At 47.5% G+C, this 21,019-nt stretch overlaps 1 protein-coding gene across 2 annotated transcripts in view; it reads left to right on the top strand.

Annotated features, from left to right (window-relative positions):
- LRRC75A (leucine rich repeat containing 75A) overlaps nucleotides 1–21,019 on the top strand; it is a 78,604-nt gene that overhangs the window by 29,922 nt on the left and 27,663 nt on the right. For both annotated transcript variants that reach the window (XM_065037024.1, XM_065037023.1), the window contains one exon: nucleotides 10,920–11,048. In XM_065037024.1, the coding sequence (XP_064893096.1) occupies nucleotides 10,920–11,048 (129 nt within the window). The remainder of the gene's footprint in view (nucleotides 1–10,919; nucleotides 11,049–21,019) is intronic.

Raw genomic sequence — 21,019 nt, 5'->3', positions numbered from 1 at the left:
CTGTCTAGGTCGTCCCGAGTTCATCTGGCACAGGCCGCCGGCATCTTTCCTGCAAAATGAAATATCAACAAGAGCAACTTAATGGCCCTGACTGTCAAACAAAGCAGAAATATTCTCATTTTTAAACTGGGGAGGGGGGACTTTGACACCCCTTACTGCTGAACAAGATGTATGGTGGCTCCTGGGCAGGCAGGAGGGGACGGCTTTGCTTTTCCCTTCCACGTCCCAGCCTTGCTGCTCTGGGTTTGGGGTGCAGAGAGCACCTATTCACCTTTGTAGAGGACCCAGAGCCTGCAAACAGGGCAAGGGTTGTGGAACAACAGCAGAGAAGCTGTTTATTGTCTGTGTCTGTTCAGCACCGCTAATGAAACCTGGATGAATTTCTCTTCTTGGCCAAGTGCAGGGGTCTCTGGCTGTGTGTGGGTTAATGTGTCACATCCCTCGCAGCCACCACCCTCAAGCCCTTCTGCAGTGATGTGTGGTGAAACGACCAGGAGGATTTTAATAGCGCTTACTGGAAATGTTTGCTGGCAAGTCCATGTGCTGGCTCTTGCAGGGCAGAGCACTTCATGGACCAGCCCAGCCTGCAAATTGCCTGCGTCTCCTGGGACCTCACTGCCTGATTTTGTGCAAAATGCTCTTCCACTGATCACTTAAGCTGCATTTCGCTCTGGTGAGCTGATGTTTGTGGTGTGGCTTGGCCATTGCTTCTCGAGTCGTACCCTGTGCTGCTGTGAAGGGACCGAGGTGGAGAGGGCAGTGGCAGAGAAGTTTTGCTGAACAAAAGCCCGTATTAAGTGCTCTGCTAATCAAAGCCCTTTGGCTTCAGTTGGACTTAAACATTTGCTTGTAGTTAATCAGGTATTTAAGCGGTTTTCTGATTTGGCAAGCATGAGATAAGATATCCCAAAGGAGGAGGAGAGCAGAACCATGGCCTGCCAAATAAAGGTATTGGTGAACGTGATCCTTAAAGGGCTCCATTTCATGCTGGACAGACTAATCAGTGTGGTTATCAGGATTAATTCAATAAGCTCACGCTGCCCCAGCACTGGAGACCAAGCTTTTCAGAATGTGGGGTGAGCTACCTGCATCTTCAGGCATCGTTGCACCACTACATATCTGCTTGGTTTTCCGTCATTTTCTCCTCCATCTGCTGCCGGGGAAGCTGAAGGAAAGAGAAATCAAGTTATTTGCCCAAGACTCTGCAACAATTCATCAGCTAGCATGGAGAGTCCTGACTCCTGCCACTTATAACAAACAGAGTTGGGGGGACCTCCCCAAAACCAGAGTAACTCCATCATTTGTGAAGCTTCGGGAGTCTTTGATCATCTTCCCTTGTGAAAAGCTTCCTGAGCTGCTCAGACCACCTCTGCCCCTCGTGTGGCTTTTAGGATGATAACCATGGGTCTGCATCTCCATTCAGTGATGGAAGCCTTTTTTTATCGTGTTGGCAAGGACATGATGGCACATAATAAATCCTTTTCCCATTTTATGGGGGTGAATTTAGGAGTGCCAGCTCTCTGTGTTAACTAGCATCCTCCCTCATTTCTTTTCCCTGCTGTAACCATTTCATGCACACCTTTATCTGGTTTTCTTGCTGGGTAGTTCTTTGGCAGCCGTTCATTCCTGGTGCCGGCTGCATCCCATGCTGGAGAAACAGACCCCATCAAGCTCGTTAGGTGGCCTGGGCTGGTCTTAAATATGCCTCCATATAAATACACAGCATTACAGTTACCGTGATTATTATGCAAAGCATAGATTATTCTAGCATATAAGTGGTTTATGTATTGATTTGCCATTGCTTTGAATCCCACTACATGAATCTGCTTTAGTAATGGACTTTGTCCATGCTTGAGATTAACCGTGATGCTGGATTTGCAAATGACAGAATTGAAATTCATGTTGTCCATATTAATTAGCTCTGTGATGCTGGCCTTCTTGGCAAGCTGTTAGAAGCTGTGGAAACCTTTATTTTTATTCCATTCCTGTTGCTCTGTCTTAAGTAAGAAAATGAGTTTGGTGCTGTGGGATTTGTTTGTTTTGCTCCTTTGCTGGAAGCCTCTTTTTAACTGTTGAGAAGGTACCAAGCATAGAAAGAGGCTTCATCCTTGATGTGGAACAGGCTGTCGTCAACTGAGGATAAGTCTGAATGCAGAGAAGGGGCGGGGAGCTATTATTTCAACGTCAAGTTAAACCCTCTTTTTTTCATCTCTTTCTTTGAGCTAAAATCTCCCTGTGTCTTGTTCCTTCTCAGGTTTTACAGTGTAAAATCTCTAATAGGTGTCTTCTTGCAACGATACGTAGCCAGATTCTTGTGTTGTGCGGTGCACTGAAGTTGTATTTGGTGTGCTGAGGTGGTGCCAGTGGTGCACGTTTTGTCTATCCAAACCCATTTCTGTCCCTGCGCTCCTCCCACCCAGGCTCCTGCAGCGGCATAAATGGCTTAACGTGTTTTTATTGGAGTCAGCTGCAATTTGTTGGTTTAAATTATCTTTTTGTAATGTTCACATAATTCTGCGGCAGACAGTTTAAAGAGTTAATTGAATATTTCTCTCAAAGATGTCTTAAATTACTTCCCTTGAATAAGCTACTCTGGAAAAGAGCTGTGTTGAGGAACAATGATGCTTATTTTTATTAGTGCCTGGATCAATAAGATCTTGGGTTTTATTCTAGCACCTATCTGCTTTGAAGGATCCCGAAGCAATTGTCGAAGGATTTGTATAGTCTTCCACTGCCGAAATTCAGTCCCTTTGAAGTAGAGCTTAACATTCATTGAACGGTAACAATATGTCCCTCCATAGCTAATGCAGTAATAATCAACCCAGGGCTTGGAAGTGAAACCAGGTTTTGGATAGCAGTTATTGGATTGCAAGCTCTTATTGTATGTGCAGTAACGGATTGATTTCTTTTAGTAATTTGGGGGGGTCTGGGAGGCTTCCTGGTGATACGGTAACATCGTTATCGACGCTGCAGGTTCAACGTGATGTGCCTGGGAATTTCAGTTCTTGGGGGTGATGTGGGAGTGTTTCCTGGCAGCTTGGCTGTCTGCGTGCTCGCTGCTTGGCAGAGCTGTACATCAAAACAAAACCCCCTATCAGATAGCCGTGGGTAATCCCCATCTGCATTTTTGGCAGTGCTGCTAGCACAGACCTGATTGATCCCCCGAAATTATCAAGTTTCTTTTTCCATCATTGGATTGCGACAGCTCTCCTGGCTGAGGAGAGGAGGGGAGATCTTCAGAAAGCAGCGTTTTGAATGGGTAGAAAAGCAAATGTGATTCTTCAGCCGTGATTTGCAATTCTATACTTTCTATACTCAGCTGTACTGGGATAGCCTGTCCCTGCGAACAGCTGGTTTCCCCGTGCTCTGGGAGGGCTTTTCACCCCACGGGCAGGGCTGCACTGTTGTACATCACAAGGAGACCTGCGCTGACCTCCTCCTGGAATCTCTCGTGGTGGCAGCTGCTGGGAACAGGAGATGTGGCTCCAGTGGGCCAAGGCAATAAATTCTGCTTTCCTGCTAACCAGGGGCAGGTTCAACAGAATTAATGGCAGAGCCGGGCAGCTCGTGCTGGGTTGTGTTGATCTGTGATGTGAGGGCAGCTTGGAGAAAGTGGCTGGATTAGAGCAGAGAAGAGTGAGAGGTGAGGAGTCCTATTGGCTCATCTTTTCTATTTAGAAAATAGGGTGGACCCCACAGCAGGACCAGCTGAAGCTGGCTTTTGTGTGGTGTTATCTTGGTTGTCCATCACATCAGCCAAACCTCAGCACTAGGAAAATCCAGCTGCTCCCAGTGTCCTCCTTGAGATCCCAGCTGGGGGTCCCAGCTGCAGCCCCTCTGTCCTCCTGTCCATCCATCTGCTGCCATGCAGGGTGCACCACAGCCAGGTCCTGGTCCTTCCCTTATTGGAGTCTCTTCCTTCCTCTGACACCAATTCCCCAAAATATACAGGATCTTAATTACTTTTGAGACTTTTGCCCCTTTCCTGTCATTTGATGTGACAGGGTGACACACAGTTACCTGGGGAAAGATGGAGAGGTGCAAGGATGGACAAACAGCACAATCGCTCAAGCTTTGTTGTCTGTTCAATTCATTATTAAGGTTGAACCATCTGAGTCAAGATTTTTGGACTCGGCTTATCCCTTAGCAGAGATCTTTTCAGGGATGTGTAAAGCTTGTTGCTGTTAATGCAATGTAGTACGTGCAGGTGGGGGATAAGAAGCAGATTGCACAAGGTGCGCGTGGACTCAGTGTTGCTCCAAGAACTCTCATTAATTGTGGTGTGTCCGAGGAGACTCGTCTGTAATTTCAAACAGGGAATGGCGTGTGATGTGAATGCTGCTGTTGTATTTGGAATCATCTGCTTATTGTATGCCCAGATACCAAGGCGGTCTCTCTAGCAGGCACTGGTGATTATGAAGACGAGTGATTCCTCCCCATCTGATAGTGTCATATTCTATTTGGAAATGTCCTTCTCCTTCCTTTAGCAAGGATCTCAGTTCTGCCTTCCCCCCCCCCCCCCCCCCCCAAAAATACTTATTAAAAGACCTGTGTGTATTTAGTGCATGTGAACACAACATGGTAGAATATATGCATGCACAAATAAGTCTTCAGTGCCCATAAGGCATTTACTGTCACCTTCCAAGGACAAGAGTTGTTTGAGCTCCCGGTTACCTCCAAAAAAACAGTGGGGGCCTAAAGCAAGATTTAAAAATGTAACTCATGTTGATGGATGATCAGCTGCAAAACAGATGGGGCTGTCCTTTGGATGGAAGAGTGGGTATGAAAGCCGTGCAGAGCTCTGTGTTTGCTGTGCTGGAAGAAAAGGTGAGAACCGTATGAGTGGGATTTTCCTGCTCCAGTTGCCTAAACATTAAATGTCTAGGATAAGCTAATTAGAGGGGCTTTTCTTGGCGGATAACTGATAGCGACAGCCACATCCAGAGACTGACTCAGCCCAGCTGCCTTAGAGTAGGATGAATCACCATCTCTATATGAACTGACAGTAGACTGAGCTTAGGTGACGAGCCTGAATCCTTACCTGACCGAAGATGAGATGCATCCTGTCTTGTAAGTCCATTTTCCAACAATAATCTCAGAGACTTCTGCAAGGGAAAACAAGTATGTTTTTGTGTGGGGGGTGGCGGGGAAGAGGCACGTAGCCTTTGTCCTGGGATCAGCCACTGACCCATGCTGGGACAGGAGTCCCTGCACAACCCATACTGCCTTTAATAGTCAAAGGCACGAGTCACAGAGCAAAAGTAATGATAAATTGAAGTTCTGCTTCTGACCTGTGGTTTGGACGCTCTAGTGGGCCTCCGGGTTACTCCAGCAAACTCTTTGAGCAGACACACAAGAATGGAAATGGCAGATGCTTGATTAAATTTGTTCTATTTTCTTTTAATGCTTCACCGTGAAGTTGTTAATGTGAGTTCCAGCAGCAGAAGCAGAGTTAATAGGGTGGGTGTCTTGCAGGGTTGATGCATGAACCTTTTTCTTTGGATTTTAGCCATGTAATGTGGGGGGTTTTGGGTGGAGTTGGCTAGCAGGAGGTGAGAGTGGCCCTTCGCTATTTGTATTCAGCTGTCAGCAAACTGGAGAGACCTGTGTGTTTGCTCACAGCCTCCTCCACGTTTTGCCCTTAGACCTGGGGCTTTTTTCCCCCACGTCTTTCCTTTGCAGAAGGAAAACCGGCGGGGGTGGTTGTTCTCCCTGAGAATGGTTCCATGCAGAGGAAAAGAGGCTCTTGCCCCTTAGGGCTGAGACTGCTGGGAGGTGGCTGTTGTCACCCATCCGACTGGGGACAGGAGGAAGAAGTGACAGGTCCCACCAGAAGCCATCTGGTGAGGTTCTGCATAGCCAACAGGGTCCTGGCTTGGGGCTGGAGCTCCAGCTGGAGCAACAGCCCCAGATTGATGCACTGGGTTGGATGGGAACCTGGGATGCGGGCAGCTCCTGCTGGTTTAGAAAGGATGAGTGAACAGGATTTTGTGAGCTGAAGATGTTAAAGGCGGTGATGGATCTAAATCTTTTGAGTTACTTGAAGGAAGGCCTGGAGTCACCTTCCCCAAATGGTGTTTCCAAGCTTTTTTCTATACTGGGATCCCATGGTTAATCAAGATGGGGTGGGTAGCTGAAGTGATCTATTATCATTAAATACCTGGAGGTGCTTCCCTGAAGAAGTCATTAGCTGTGGTCTGAGCAGATTCCAGTTGGGGTAATTGTATTTGCCTCACAGTTTAAAATAAATGCAGCACATTCTTCCGCAAAACTCTTATTCGCAGTTGTTTATTATCTAGATGGCAGCATCATATCTCTGCCCATTAATCTGTCTCTCTGAGTTTCTATAATTCCAGCCTCCTGGAGGGGGTTCAAGCTGCCACCATTTATTATTTGAGTCAGTCTGCCAGGGAAATGTTTACTTCTTCCCTGAAACATTGACTCTCTTCTCTAACTGCACCATCACTTGAGGCTTGACTGAGCAATCCTTGGTTCCAAATTAATATTTCCTCTCTTAAACAGAAAATATCCCACATATTTAAACTCCGTTTTTGTACCATTCGGTGGATTAGACATAGAAATTTGCAGTAGCAATTGCTGGTCTGGCGGCTCCCAGGATACCTTCTGTGATGCCCCATCCAGACCTACTGGTCCCACCACCAGCTGTCTGGTCACAGCTGAGTTGAAATTGGTTCCTGTGGTTAAAAATCTGTTTGGGGAAGACAATTGGGGGATGGATGGACAGCGTGACTATTTCAGCCTTGGTTCCTTAGGATACCCAATTAAGAATTAAGCTGTTTATAGCATGTGTAAAATGCCTTATTGCAATGTATAAACGGAGGGTTTATGGGGGGTGTACGTGGATGGGCTGCAATAAATGCACCAGGCAGATAATCTTTCCAGCAATGCCCTTCCACATTGCATGGCCTTATCTCATAGGAAAGTAAAGCAGCACCATACTTTAGCAGTGAAGCAAATCCTGGAGGGCTCATCATGTGTAAAACAGGTGGAGGCAGATTCTAGATGCTGTGGCCGGCCATGGCTGATTACAGCTGGCAAATCCATAAATACCAAGTTTTACAGTGGCTTACTGACCTCATAATTCAACCAGACACTGGAGAATTTGTGATGGAGTCCAACATCCTAAGGATCAAAGGCAAGAAATTTTGTTCACTTGTTTTCAAGGGGGTACTTCACAAGGCAGGGGGGTTGAGCTGCTAAATATGTCCTTGGACAAGAAAACCAACCCCGTCGCCTTTGAGCAAGCCGCACTGTGCCCGCCGTTGAGTCACATCTCCCGTGCCTGTTTCGCCGAGCTGACCTTACTCACCACATTGCTAATGCTCACCTCATAAAATAATTTTTCCCAGATAAATTACTGCGGATGATTGATTGCCCACAATATTAATCCTCCTCTTCCTTCGTGCCCAACCCTTGTTTATAATACCAACCTCTCTGCTTGGAAATTCATCTCACTGCCCTGGCTATTAGTGGAGATAAGAAGCAGTTTTGGACAAGGTGCTGGATAAGGTAGAAACTATTGGGATATTTATGAGCAGCCGTGATTGCAGGACCTCGGGGTGGTATTTTACACAGTAACCTCATTTAGGCAGCCAGTAACTGCATTCGCTCTGTGTTAATGAAAGCAGCAACAGCATAACCTGCTTTATCGTATGACTTCTCACGTGGACCTGCTGAATATTCCTTTAATTGCAATTCAATTTGCAGTGATAAATAGTTTAATAAGTGAAAATGGGCTTGACTTCCGCTGTTTATGGCTCCTTGTGGTTTAGGGGAGTATTACACAACGTTTCGTCTCATGGAAACACAACTTGGAGCTTCAAAAGCCAGTTGATCAACTCTTAGCTGTTGTCATGCTGCATTTTTTCAGGCAGCAGAAGGGGAATAACAAGTGGTTTTAGCCAACACCAGGGAAATAAAAGCTGGGGGTACAGCTCCCAGATGCCTTGCATTTATTTTTCTTTATTCATAGAGAAACTGCTGGCCTGGGGAAGTCAATGGCGAGCTCTTGGGGCTGGTTTTTGGTGGGGGGGCTGTTTCTGTGGTTGTTGCTTGCCAAATGGACCCAGGTTGAAGGGAACACCTGGCACAGCATCAGCTCTGTGGAGCAGCAGGACTGACTGTGCCTGGGCTCTCACATTCCTTGGTGGTTTTGGTGATTTTCTTCTGCCTTTCATGGCTGTAGGTGGGAAGTTCCTATCACTGGTGGCTGTGGAAAGAGGTGTTACAATTTTAGTCTGGACTTCTTTGACTTATATTTCTAATTCCTTCTCAGTTGTTTTTTTTGTGTGTGTGTTTGTTGGTTGTTGTTTTGTTTTGTGGGTTTTTTTGGTTGGTTGTTTTTATTTTCCAAATCTCACAGCTTTGCATTGCCACATTTGCAGAAGCCTCCTGCAACTCATTGGTGGCAGGCAGCTTTCCTTCCAGCGGATAAGCCATCCCCAAGGACTGACGAGTGGTTTGGCTCTCTGGGTCTCCTGAATCCAGAAATAAATCAGATAAATTGCAGGAAGGGGATGGGTGATGGCAGGGAGGATGCTTAGCAAGATGAATTGAGCAAGACTCTTGCTTTTCTATTTAGTCCCAAAGTGATCTCTGCTCCCTAGTCCTTAGTCTTGCCTGGCAAAACAAGACTTAAGTTGATGTCCTCAGTGAAGGTTTAGTGAGACAGACTTGGGGGCAGCAGCTCAAGTCTGCTCAAGGACCTGCCTCACGTCAGGGTCGGCAGCTTCGTCCTTGGTGCTTTTTGATCCACTTGCAGCCTTTGAGTTGCTTTCAGTCGCTTCTGCATTCCTGATTTTCTCTGCTTGTTTTGTGTCATTAATCCCAAATCCTGCTCAAGTTGGGCATTAGCACTGGCTGCCTGATGGGGGTCGATGTGCTGTTGAACGTGCTGCTCTGAAATGTCCCCAGGGCCACCTCCTGCTAGTGCCCTGGGGACATCGGGGCTCAGGGACGCAGAGATGTTCCCCTTCTCCTGCTGCACATGCACAAACCTTCCCCAAACCCCTCAGCGCTGTGCAAGGTTTTGGGTACACACTAGAAAAACATCCCTCTGTCCTACACCTTGGTCCTGCCTGGCTCATAAATACTATAATTTTAAATCCTTATACTCTTCCTATTGACCGTTTCACTTGTTATGCAGGTAAAGATCCCCTGGGAAAAAGGAACATGCTGGACAAACCCCGAGCGACTCGAGCCAGATGCTGGGCGTTTTCTCCGCAGCTAGCGCTTCGTGATTTGCTGCTGACAGCGTGAACTGCTGTTAAGTTATTAAATTGCAGATGAGCTCATCACTTGGCCTCGAACAAGTTTCAGCCTTGAGTGGCTTTAAAATATTACATGTGGTGGAAAAGAGACAGTGCTGGTGTGGCAGGGAGGCTTAGGGAGCAGCTGAGAAAGACATCTGTGCATAAAAAATGTGTATCAGGAGGGAGAAGGGAATGGTTCATGTGAAAAATGTAAGTTTTCCCGGGAGAGAGGAGGAGAAATTCTCCGATTTATTGGTTCTACGTTTTAATTTTAGCTTAAGAGAATATTATCAGACTTTCGAGATGCTTAAAGGGAAGTGGCAAGATGCGAAGCCTGGTTTGATCCTCAAAGATCCCGGTGTGTGGAGAGCTGTGTATGTGGGATTACTTCTACCAAACCCCAAAATTGGCTCCATCGGATGTGCGTGGTGTTTGCCAGCAATGCCATGCAGCTTTTACTTGATGTTTTCTTAGTTCTGATGTTGATCTCTACCAGACTGGGAAGGCAACGTCCAGGCCGAGATTAAATCGAGTCACGGTGGAGCAGCCTTGGTGGGCTGGCCTGGCCGTCATGGTGCTGCTCCTGGGGAGCACAGCGCACACCCTCATCGACACTGAGATTAAATCATGTTTTTTTAAAGTGCAGACTTGGCAGAAGCCGTGGGATAGATCATAAATTGGTTCAGCTGCTTTATTTTTCAAACTAGGTATGTTTGCAATCGGTTGGGTGCTCCTGGCAAGGGAGAACAGCCCCACACATGTGGGTTTCTAACTGCTTGAACTCTGTCTCCAGCATGGCTGTTCTTGAGGGTCAGAAGGCATTTTTCTTGGTGCTAATGGAGGTATCAATATGAGGATGTCATCATTGTTCTTATGGGCTGCTGCTGAGGAACAAAACATAGTGGAGATAAAATATTTGAAGTTAAAGGAGTACGTTATACGTAACCCTTCCCTTCTTCGTCCCTGTGCACCAACATATTTCATAGAATGATGAGTTCTCTGCCAAAATTCCTCAAATTATTATGTCTAAGGATTGAAAATCAGAGCAGATAGTCTTAGAGGGGGCCTCAGGAGGTCTGATCCATCCCTAGGGCAGGATCAGCTCCATCTGAACTGTTTCTGACACATCCTTGTCCAGTCTCCAATGGCAGAGCCTCCACCCCTTCCCCAGGCAATCTCAGCACTTCACTCTTCCCCAAACCCCCCGGTTTATCCTTCTGTTTCCCTTGCTGCAATTTTAGGCTCATTCCCTCCTCCCTAAGCACAGCAGATCCAGAACACATCTACGCTGTATTTATTCTGCAATTCCAGTTTCATGCTGATCGAGCTGTCGTGTCTCTGGAGTCATCTTTGATTTTGCCTTGTTACAAGCATACTGTTCGCTCAGTGGATTTATGGCTTGTGAGAGGCATGAGACTGTTCATCCTACAAACCAAACCCCTTTTTGCAGAGCAGATGTAGCACAGGAGTGGAGCTTTCCCCAGGGTGACATACTCATGTGTCCCTTCCTTCTGTTGAGTGGTGTGGGGGATCACTTTCTTCTTGGCTTCTTCATGGGGACCACCAATGTGGGCTAATTTTAAGATCCACACTAGCACTGGCTTTTGCAGCACATCTAATCTTGCTCCTTTACCCTGTTTTCTGCAGGATTTAGGAATGGAGTCCACCTCTCTGGATGATGTCCTCTATCGGTACGCCAGCTTTCGAAACCTTGTGGATCCAATCACTCATGACTTGATCATCAGCCTTGCTAGATACATCCACTGCCCCAAACCGGTAGGTACCACAGTCTCATCACTCCTCTATAACCGTGCTGGCTTGGTAAAACACACTTCAGGGAGCGTTGACCTTCCTTCTGAGTTTCAGAGAAAAAAACCTGGTCACTGCTGTGCTTGTGTGTCTTTGGACAGGGAGAACCTGCTTGGAAATGGTGGTTTGATTGCAGAGTATTGGGCTTTCCAGCTGATCAAGTGACGTCCACCTAACATTAGTACTTTGGGTGTTAGCACTTTGGTTTGTGAATTATTTGTGCTTTCTGCCACTTTGTCTTTCTGTGTGGAAGACCTTCCCCCATCAGGAAGACTTTCTGCCTCGCTAGGATAACAGATCGTTCCTCGCCCTTGTGCGATATTTATTGTGACCCCAAATGATGAGAGAGTCCTTGACTGTGCCTTCAAGGCCAGGTTTCCAAAAAAGTGCAGCCTCCATGAGCTGCTGTTTGGGCTTGAAAACAAGCAGGTTTCTCCATCCTCCAAACCCTTCCCATGCCTTTTTGTCCTTGGGAAAGAGCTGCCTGGACCAGGGCCATGGCATCAATCATCCAAGTTCGTTACCGCACATGAGACTTCACACGCTGACGTAACCTGGAGCGGGGTGGGGGCGCGCAAACGCCCCAGGTGGGGTGTGCACCTGAGGTTTGTGGGTCCATCCCGTGTGATGCAGAGAGAGACAGCCCTTCCCACATCCCTCCTGGAGCTGCGGCACCACCAATGTCCCAACTGTGTCGTGGGGGGGAACACCTGAGCAAGACCCAGCTCCTGTTGGGGATCACACAGTGAACCCCAGATATTTTGGGGGTATTTCTGGAGGGGATGTGTGTATCTCCCAGCAGGTCCCAGTGAGTTCATCAGCCCCCTGAATTTCTGCCAAGAGCACATTTGGCAAAATCCTTGGATTTTGTTTGTTTTTCCCTCCTGGAGACAGCAAACTCAGAGCTAGCTCGTCTGTTCTCATCTCTGCTGCTGAACTGCAAGGTGTTTACCCATCTCATGCTTCCTTTTCATCTGCGTGTGGCATTTTTAATCTCTTCTTGGGAAGGGACTGTCCATCGCAATGATGTGCCTGGTGCAATAGGGCAGGGGTCTGAACTGGGACGGGGAGGCATCACTTTCCTGGACTTATTGCTAATAATGGGTCTTTAATTTCCTGTAAGAGTGTATGAAGGGATAGAGTCATTCACTGCGGTTTCTTGTGGATGTTTTACTTAATAATAGACTCCACCGCTTTTTAAAAAGGAGGGAAAGTACTTTTTTGAAATATTTAAATATTTCTTTACTTATGCTGGTGAAAATCTGCAGTGACGCTTGGAGTGTGTCTGCCTGGGCTACAGTGTGAAACTGGCTCTGGTAGTGCTTCATAAAACTCTCTACACTCGATAAACCATGTTGGGAAGGGTGGAGCGAGCGGAGCAGCATGCAGATATGGCTTGGGGACATCAGGGACCCAAATCTCCATCTCTAGACAGAGGATGGATATCCCATGTCCTACAGTATGAGCTCAAGATACTGACACATCCCTGTTCTGCATAGCTAAACCCCTGCAAGGATACCAATATATCCCTTTCCCTTTTCTTATGGAGAATAAGATCCTTTCCTCTCTCCTCCCCTACGGGGCAACTAGACGGGGAACTGGAGAAACCTATTTTGATGGGCGTGTTTCCAGGCAGAGAGGCCCCATTCCCCGCTGAGGTTACCCTTTTCCAAAGCATCGTGACTAAGCTGATTTCTGCTCCATGTTTTGCCCTGGGAGACCGACGGTGAGCCGCGGCCAAGTGTGCGCTCTGCACTCCCCGTAAAAATAACCCGGGGCCGCTGATGCAACGGCAAACTGCTCCGCTGCCCAATACCTGCTTTCTCACGTCTCCCTGCATGTTTCTTTTGGCACTAAACACTGTGAAGAAGTTAGTGCCAGTGTAAGCATAGAGATGCAAATTCCTAAGGCTGAATCGTGGGCTTCTAGCAAACCGTGGTGGTAAAACATAGAATAGTTTGGGTTGGAAGGGACCTTCCCAGCTCACTTAGTGCCACCCTGGCCATGAGCAGGGACATCTTCACCAGCTCAGGTTGCTCAGAGCCCCGTCCAGCCTGGCCTGGGATGTCTCCAGGGATGGTTCATCCACCACCTCTCTGGCCAACCTGGGCCAGTGTTTCACCACCCTCATTGTAAAAAATTTCTTCCTCATGTCTGGCCTGAATCTTTAAACTCCTTGAGTTTAAAACCGCTTGTCCTATTGTAACCTGCAACAGCAAACCCAAATAACACCAGACGGTGCAGCACTGAGGCTCTTTTTCTGCTTGAGATTCTGCTTGTTGGCTGTACTTGGTCTTCTCCCCTCCTTTGCACAGCTCATGCACCACCCCATGCAGTTGCTTTGGTGCCAGAACACAGAATGGCTTCTCTGGACCAGCGGTCCCTTACGAGGCTGCTGTGGCAAATGCTGGCAGGTGGTGAATGTTTGTGGCGACAGCTGTATTAATACAGCAAAGAAAATATCACATACTCTGCTGTGCAGCAAGGCGCTCCATCAGGAAAGGGATCCTTGGGGGCTGGCAGGCAGTTGCTAAGCCCTGGAGCATCCCTGGGAGATTGATGGGTGGTGCTGTGCAGAGCAGGGATTGTGCGGGTGACAGGCAGCGGGTCCAGCAACAGCAGGACTGTGCTGCAGCTCCTGGTCCATGACTTGCTGGGGCTTTCGGTGCTGCCAGCTGTGCTTTAAACCCTCTTTTTTCTTGGCAGCTCGGGGTGCTGAGTGAAAAGTAATTTAATCCCCAGTGTTTGGTGGTGGTTTTCCGATACATTGATTTTCTTTCTGTCTCCAAAACCCTGCTTGCCTTACTCACCTGGGTTATTATCCAGTATCCAGTCATCTATCCCCCCCAGACCTCTCTCCTTCCCTGCAGTTTCTTTGACAGAGACTTGGCAGCAACATACAAGAGCAGGAGAAAACTCAGGGCCAGGAGTGTTACAGAAGTTCTGGCTTTTGCTCAGCCTGCAGAAGGTATGCAGTTGCATCTTGTGGCACGAATATACATGAATACGTCAGTTGAGGCAGCTGTGAACTTGCCCGCATCCGTATGGAGGTGGGACAGATAAGAATGGCGCTGACCTGGACCCTGGTCCCAGTTAACCTGCTCTATTAAATACATGTCTGCTCAGGGTCTTGGGGTCTCTCTTTCCTCTTCCCTTCTGGAGAGAGCACTTCCCTGGCTTTCTGTACATTGCTTTCTCCACTCAGCCTCTATTATACCATCCTTAGCTTAAAGGTGACCCCTTGGTCTCTCTTCTGAGCTAAAATAAAAGTTGAATTGTCTTTCCAAGCTCTGGATAAACACGTCCTGGTCTGTATGGCCAGAAAAAAAAGTTGGCCTGTGCTCTCCAACGTGGCTGTGGCTCAGCACAGTTCTGTGGATGCTTATTCCAGCGAGTAAATTCAAACCAGCAGCAAGGCAAAAAACTGAACTTGTGCTGGAGGAGCCTGGAGAGCTTTGAATGAGCCCAGAAATCCTTTGGGTGAGCTTTCACATGGATGTCGGGGTGTGTTGTGGAAAGGCTGGACCGTGTCTCTCCAGACCCTGCAGAGATCCCAGCTCTCCCCGAGGCACTTGTGTTTGGGTGACTTTTGCTAAAGGAGCCAAGTGAAAACTCTTTTCCAGATCACTTGGAAGTGAGGGTTTGGATTTGGTCCCATCCTTTTATAAACATGTAATGCAGTTCAACCCAACCTGGGTGTCTTGAGTGCCCCTTCCTCGAGGTGCCGGGACGTGCCTGCAGCAGAAAAGCCAATGGAGCCGAGCGAGCGCAACCTCCCATCTCTGGCTGGGGTTTGCTGGGTTGCTGTCTGCTGGGGAAGCTTTCAGATGGAATAAACACTGCCGTTGCATGTGAGCATTGTGTTGAGTGGTGCCTGTAGATGTTGCACTCTGTATTTATCGCCTTGTGCAGCTATTATAAACCTTGGGTGTTTATTGTGCAGTTGATTGAGGTGGTTTCGCTCTTCAGGAAACTCTCAAACAAATAGTGCAGCGATGCTTTTCCAACTGGGTGTTTGCACAGGATCAAAGGCATTTGAACATGTGTTTTCTTCCCCACGGCCACGACCTTGGGGCAGTATTTTATCTTCCTGCCTCTCTCCAACCCCAGCGCCCATAGGAAGCTGCCAGGCAAGTCCTTTGGAAAGCGGCTTAGCCCTCGGCACAGCCCACAGCCACCCCTGTTTGAAACTGGGCAGTGTCTGTCTGTCCCCGTGAATGGGGACAAAATGCTTTAACAAAGCCACATGGTGTGGGATGGAGTTGCCCCAATGCCCTGTATCTCTCCTGCAGCCTCTCGGGCTTCCAGCATGAGTTGTTGCAGGCAAAGGAGCTGAAAACACAAACACGTAAGGAGCAAAGGGCCCCCGTAAAAAAATTTGCAGTTCGCTTTGCCAGCAGAAATATCTGGCCATAAAGTATTGGAAAATTAAACTGGTTTCTTTTTCCACAGACCGAAGCCACGTGTATGGATGACTGATGACCGTGATAGGGAGTGAGTCAGGCGTTCCTCCAGTTTGGGGACTTGTTGAATGTGGGATAAGCACCGAGCAGAGCCGAGCGCAGACAGCGAAGCCTTGGGCAAAGGCTGCTTTTTCCCTGGTGACCTTGGGCTGTTTGATTGCACCAGTTCTTACTGTTCTGAGGATGTACTGTGGAAGCTTTTCCAACCCCTGATGGCCGCCCACAGTAAAGCCAAAGTGAGATTTTGGCTTTGCTGATCCCCATCCTGCTGTTTTCCACAGAGGAAGGATTTTGTGCTGGTTGGCGGCCAGAGAAGGGCTGGCAGAGCAGCTTAGCAAAGCCCCATCCCTAAGTCCAGCTTTGCCTGGCCGTTCTTTGGCTGGTGCCTGCACCGCCTGGGCTGCAGCTCCACCAAGAAGGCAGCTGAAAGGTGAAACCCCATTTCCATGTAGGATGCGACAATGTAGTCCTCAGCTTCCTCACCAAAATTCATAGTGTTTCAAGACATACAGTGACAGCAGGGCGTTTAAAAACTCTTCTGATAAATTGGTGTAGCTGGAGAGGTGATGTGCTGGGACTGGAAGCAAAATGGGTTTTGCCTGTGTAGCTCTGGATAGAGTGAAGATCTGTTTTCTTGTTTGCTTCTTTGTCATTTGAGAAGTGTACGCCTGGCCGCATCCCTGGCTCAGATTGCCTTTTCCTGCATAAGCTCTTAATTGATCAGGTTTGCAATATGGGTTTGATTACATGAATTGTCATCCATGAAAACACAGAAGTGCGGAAAGAAAAAGTGGTTATTGTGGCCTGGATGAAATAATCTATTTCTAACCCTTCTTTTCAGCCCCATGGTATAAGGATTTAACTTAAAGATGATGTAGAGGGTTTTATGCCCTATATTTTTGAAATGTATTATTTCCTATGGGGCTTCATTGAAGCTAAAATGAACATTTTTCCTCCTATTTACTCTGCTATGTGCTGTGACATGTGGCTGAAATGGTAGGAATAAACACAGTTTATACAGGATGAGTATAATCAGGATACCATGACCGCTAACCCGTTACCTTTACCCCCAAACCAAGCACAGAATCCAAATCTTCCACCATGTGTGTTATTATTTTATCTTGAATTTAAATTATCATTCCAAGTTTCTGACATCACACTCTTTTTTACAGCAGTACAAGCTGAAGTTATAGGTATGAAGTGATGACACCTTGAGGGACACTCAGGCGGGCTGTGGGGTGATCTTGTCAGCCTCGATGACCCTCTTACCTTCTCCTTTTGCTATTAGATGTGCAAGGAAAATGCATCTCACAGATCTTTTTGCAAAGGACTCGAATACCAGATGCAAAGTTCTATAAGAGCACAAAGCATTATTTGTTGTTTGCTGTAAGAAACATCATAAAAGGAAGCTGATTTATTAATGTGTAAACCCTCTAAAACCCCAAAAATCTGATATAAAAGGAAAAGGGATGATGGGGATTCAACTAAGTCAATTGTATTCTATATTAATGGCGCCTTTGTTTTTTTTCTGGTCTTGCTCCAAGTGTGAAGATCACTCTTTCTGGACATCTGCAATACATTAATATATCCTGCAGTATGAAGCGGGCTCAGACCCCACTAATGACAGCTCCGATTCTTTCCTAATTTAATGTGTCAAGCCCTCTGCTCATCTTTTCTTTGCAAAAAGAAAGGTATTCTCTAAAGTCATTGTGTGCGAGCTAAAGCTGAGCAGAGTGTTGTGGAAAAGGGGGAAAATTGCACTAAAGGTTTCTTCTTTGCAGTTTTAATATTAAGGCTAAAAGTGAATAATGGTGAGGTCTAGATGGGCTGTGATGATACCACCATGGGCAAATCATTGGTTTCTTTGTGAAATGGGACTGTGGAGGGAGAGGGGACGTGCTGTGACACAGCCCCCTTGCCCAAACCCTGTGTGATGTGCAGAAGCCCTGGCTGTCCCCGTCCCTCCCTGCCTGACGAATTTGCTCCCCAGCACTCAGCCCGTTTGCACGTGGGGATGTCGAGCAGTTAATCACAGTCTGATCCATGGTGCTGTGCTGCTGGTGTTTATTTTTCTTCTTAAAAAAACCACACCGCGCCAGCGTCAGCAGGGAAGTGGCAGGATGCCACCTTTATTAACGCACACTTCATGGTGTAGGAACCCAGGGATAGCATTCCTGTCCTTAAAAATAAATAAATAAAATCCATTAATTAATTAATCCAAAATTAATCTAAATTAATCCGAGAATCTTGACACCACGCTCAGTTCCCATAATAATAAGACAACCTTTCTGAACCACTGCGCAACCATCTGCGAACCCTCCTAAATGCCACAGGGTGGATTTTGTCGGCTTGGAGATGGATTTTGCGACAGCATCGAAATGTCGGGAGCCACATGAGTCGGCGAGTGATGTGCGAAGCACCGTGTGTGCAGATTCCCCTCTTCTGCCAAGCAGTCGGAGCATCTTGGGTGACACCGGTTGTCAGCGATGGGCATCGTCACACCGGTCGGAGCTGGAGCTGAAGATTAAAAAAAGAACTGGGAGCAGGAAAAGACATTTCATGGTGTCTCTGTCTTTTCTCAAAAGGCAGCAGTTGCCAAGTACCCCAGGTGAACTTCAGATCTGAATCCAAAGCTGAAGTGGAGGGAGAAGGGGGCAGGTCAGCACAAGTATTTTAATGCCAAAAAGAGAAGGAAACAGTCTGGGGCTGCGTTTTGGAAGGAGCTACCAATTCCTAACAATGAGTCAGTTTTTTTCATTCCCCACCTCGTTTCTCTTCTCAATTTCTACTCCTCTACAGTAAAACACCCATAGGAGATGACGTAGACCCCCACTGCCTCTGGTCTTGACTCTTCTATTACTGCTCCATGGCTGGACAGAGAAGAGGCTCCTCTCACCTTGCTTCTTGGTGGCCTCCCCTTCATGGTGGGCAAGAAAAAGAGCCGTAGGAGATGCTCTGCTGTTGGTCATGACAAGCAAGTCTCACTTCTAGTGTTGGTGAAGTCTGTTGGAGAAGGGTTTAATATTTGTCTTGTGGCAGCACAAGGAAGGGCTCAGCAGATCTGCCTTGATGTAAAAGGCAAAATACGTTTTTTTCACATGGGGATTTCAGGTTGTCTTCTGGAAAATATTCTTTCCTTATCCATGTCATGGTGAGGCCAGATCTCACCTGCCTCTGCTGTAGACCCTCAGTCTGTTAATATACAGGAAGGATTTGCTGCTCAGTCCTGTCGATGTGATAGAGCGTAATGAGAGCGCATTAATGTAGAGGGCATCTGAACTGAGTCCCTGGTCTCTTATTCAACGCATTGTTCCCCTCCAAACAAGTGTCACTTAAGAAGCACATTGAAGAGCCGCTCACATGCAAGTCATGCTGCAAAACCAATTTGGGTCAAGCAGACTTTGTCTGATCTTGTCCCTTGCTCCCAGAGAATCAGAAGATGGGGAATATTGCTAGGAAAAGCTGTGATGAAGAAGGTGAACCACTGAGGCTGAGCTTCTTTCACTAGAGCTGGCAAGGGCTGGAGTTGCCTTGATTAAATCTAAATATCTTCTAAGGACTCTTCTGGCACAGCTCTGGCAGCCAGGAGTTGGGTATCATCACACACAAATGCAAAGGCAGGTTCCCACCCCAGCATCCAGGACCATCTGTCCTGCCCCATCTTCACCCACAGCCTCTCCTAATAACATCACATAAGTGTCCCCGAGAGAAATGATGGATGAAGAAACAGGTACTTCATTAAACAGTAACAACATATTTTATTGATGTTTTCTGATGGTAATTGACGGTTGAGTTCAGCTCATTTAGCTTTTAATCAGAACATAACTTACCGCAAAGGAAGGAAGCGTATTGATTCCCTGCCTCCATGCAGGAGCGATGTTTAGTTACCTCGAGCACTGACAAGCGTGTTGTGCTGTATGGCTGGAGCAGAGAGCTGGGGGACTTGGGCACTTGGATGGGTATTTCGACATCTATTTCCAGCCTAACTCACAGGTTTGTGAATATTAAGCAAGCAAATGGTCTGCTGGTGATGTGGTTTTGCAGAAATGAATAGTTTAATAAGGAGAGTTGGAGGGTTTTAATAAGGAAGAGGTTCCTCTTACATTGGGCAAAACGTAATAAAGAAATGCTAAGAGCCAAGGGCTGGCACATCGGGAAGCTGCCAGCAGGACTTCTGTGATTGCTCTTCATAGATGGCAAGGACTGTAGTTTCTGGCCAAAGTCCAGCAAGTGATTAACTCACAGTTTGGGATATTTGGGGATTTGGGTAAGAGCTTTATCCCACCCCTTCCATCCTCAAAGAGTTTTGCAATCATTAGGTAATTTGCTAATCCTCCTGATTTCTCTGTCACTTTCCTTTTACTCCTTTCCCTCCAGCTTTCCAGGAAATCCCCTGCATAGCTCTTGCGTCTGCATTCATAGTTTTGCATCTGTTTGGAGCACTTGGTGAAGTGACCCCACTGCCTCAAGTGTTGCTGCATTCCCGAGCCATTCCTGGGAGAGCTTGGCTGCAGGACAGCCACTGCTATTAGTTGCTGCTTCGTTACCGGGATTTTTTTTTTTTCAATTAAAACAAGAAAAAAAAAGCCCAGTTCTCTTGTGCCTACAAGGGCCCCACAGTGGTTAATGAGCTGAAGGCAAACGTTGCTTTGAGGGCTGTGCCCTTGCACTGGGATTCACATTTCTATGCGCTCCAACAGTGGGAAGCGATTGGGACTGATGCAAGGGGGTCACTGCCGCCCCTTCCCAGGCTCTCGGGCACATCACGAGACTCCCAGGGGTTGTGGTGAGGGGCTGAGAGCCCCCACGGAATGACATAAACATTTGCAGTGGTATCCTGGGGACGCTCCTGTTCTCTTCCAACAGAAATTACGCACTAGGCTGGGGTTTGCTTCCCGTGGGATCCGGTGCGGTGCAGCTGAGACACAGGCTCTGCAGGAGGCTTGTTGGGCTGGGAAAATCTCTATGCGCTGTCCTACATCTGGGACATAAATAACCAAATAATCCACTTTAACCCTGGGTTGAGAGGGGTACAAAGAAGGGCGAGCAGTTCCTGCATTTAGCAGCAAAGGCAGGTGCTGGGCTCCAACCGGCGGTTCCCCAGGGGGTTGCCCCTGAGAAAAGGCAGCTCCTGCAGAGTGGGGTCTGGCTGAAGAGCCACGTTTGCTCAAGGCAGGGTGGTGTGAGGTATCATGGACACCATGCAAAGCTCTGTGTGCCCATCACTCTTCAGCATCCATCTCCATCCTGTGTGCATCGCCCCTGAGCAGGGGCTGAGAGCCTAAAAAGCAAACAGGAGCCCCCCTGGAGACACAGCGCTTGCTGCAGCCTGGGGCTACACGGGTAAGTAGAGACATGAGGTCTGTAGAGGATGGATGGTGCTGTTTGCTAAAACAAAGAGGAGCTTTGCCTGCAAGCCACATTTGGATAGTGGCAGTGAGTGATGGGGAGCAGCTGAGCCCCCCTGGGGAGGAG

This window comes from Columba livia, chromosome 20, assembly GCF_036013475.1.
Source record: "Columba livia isolate bColLiv1 breed racing homer chromosome 20, bColLiv1.pat.W.v2, whole genome shotgun sequence".
Lineage (NCBI taxonomy): Eukaryota > Metazoa > Chordata > Aves > Columbiformes > Columbidae > Columba > Columba livia.
Note: the sequence above shows the minus strand (reverse complement) of the source record. Positions and strands in the feature narration are given on the sequence as shown.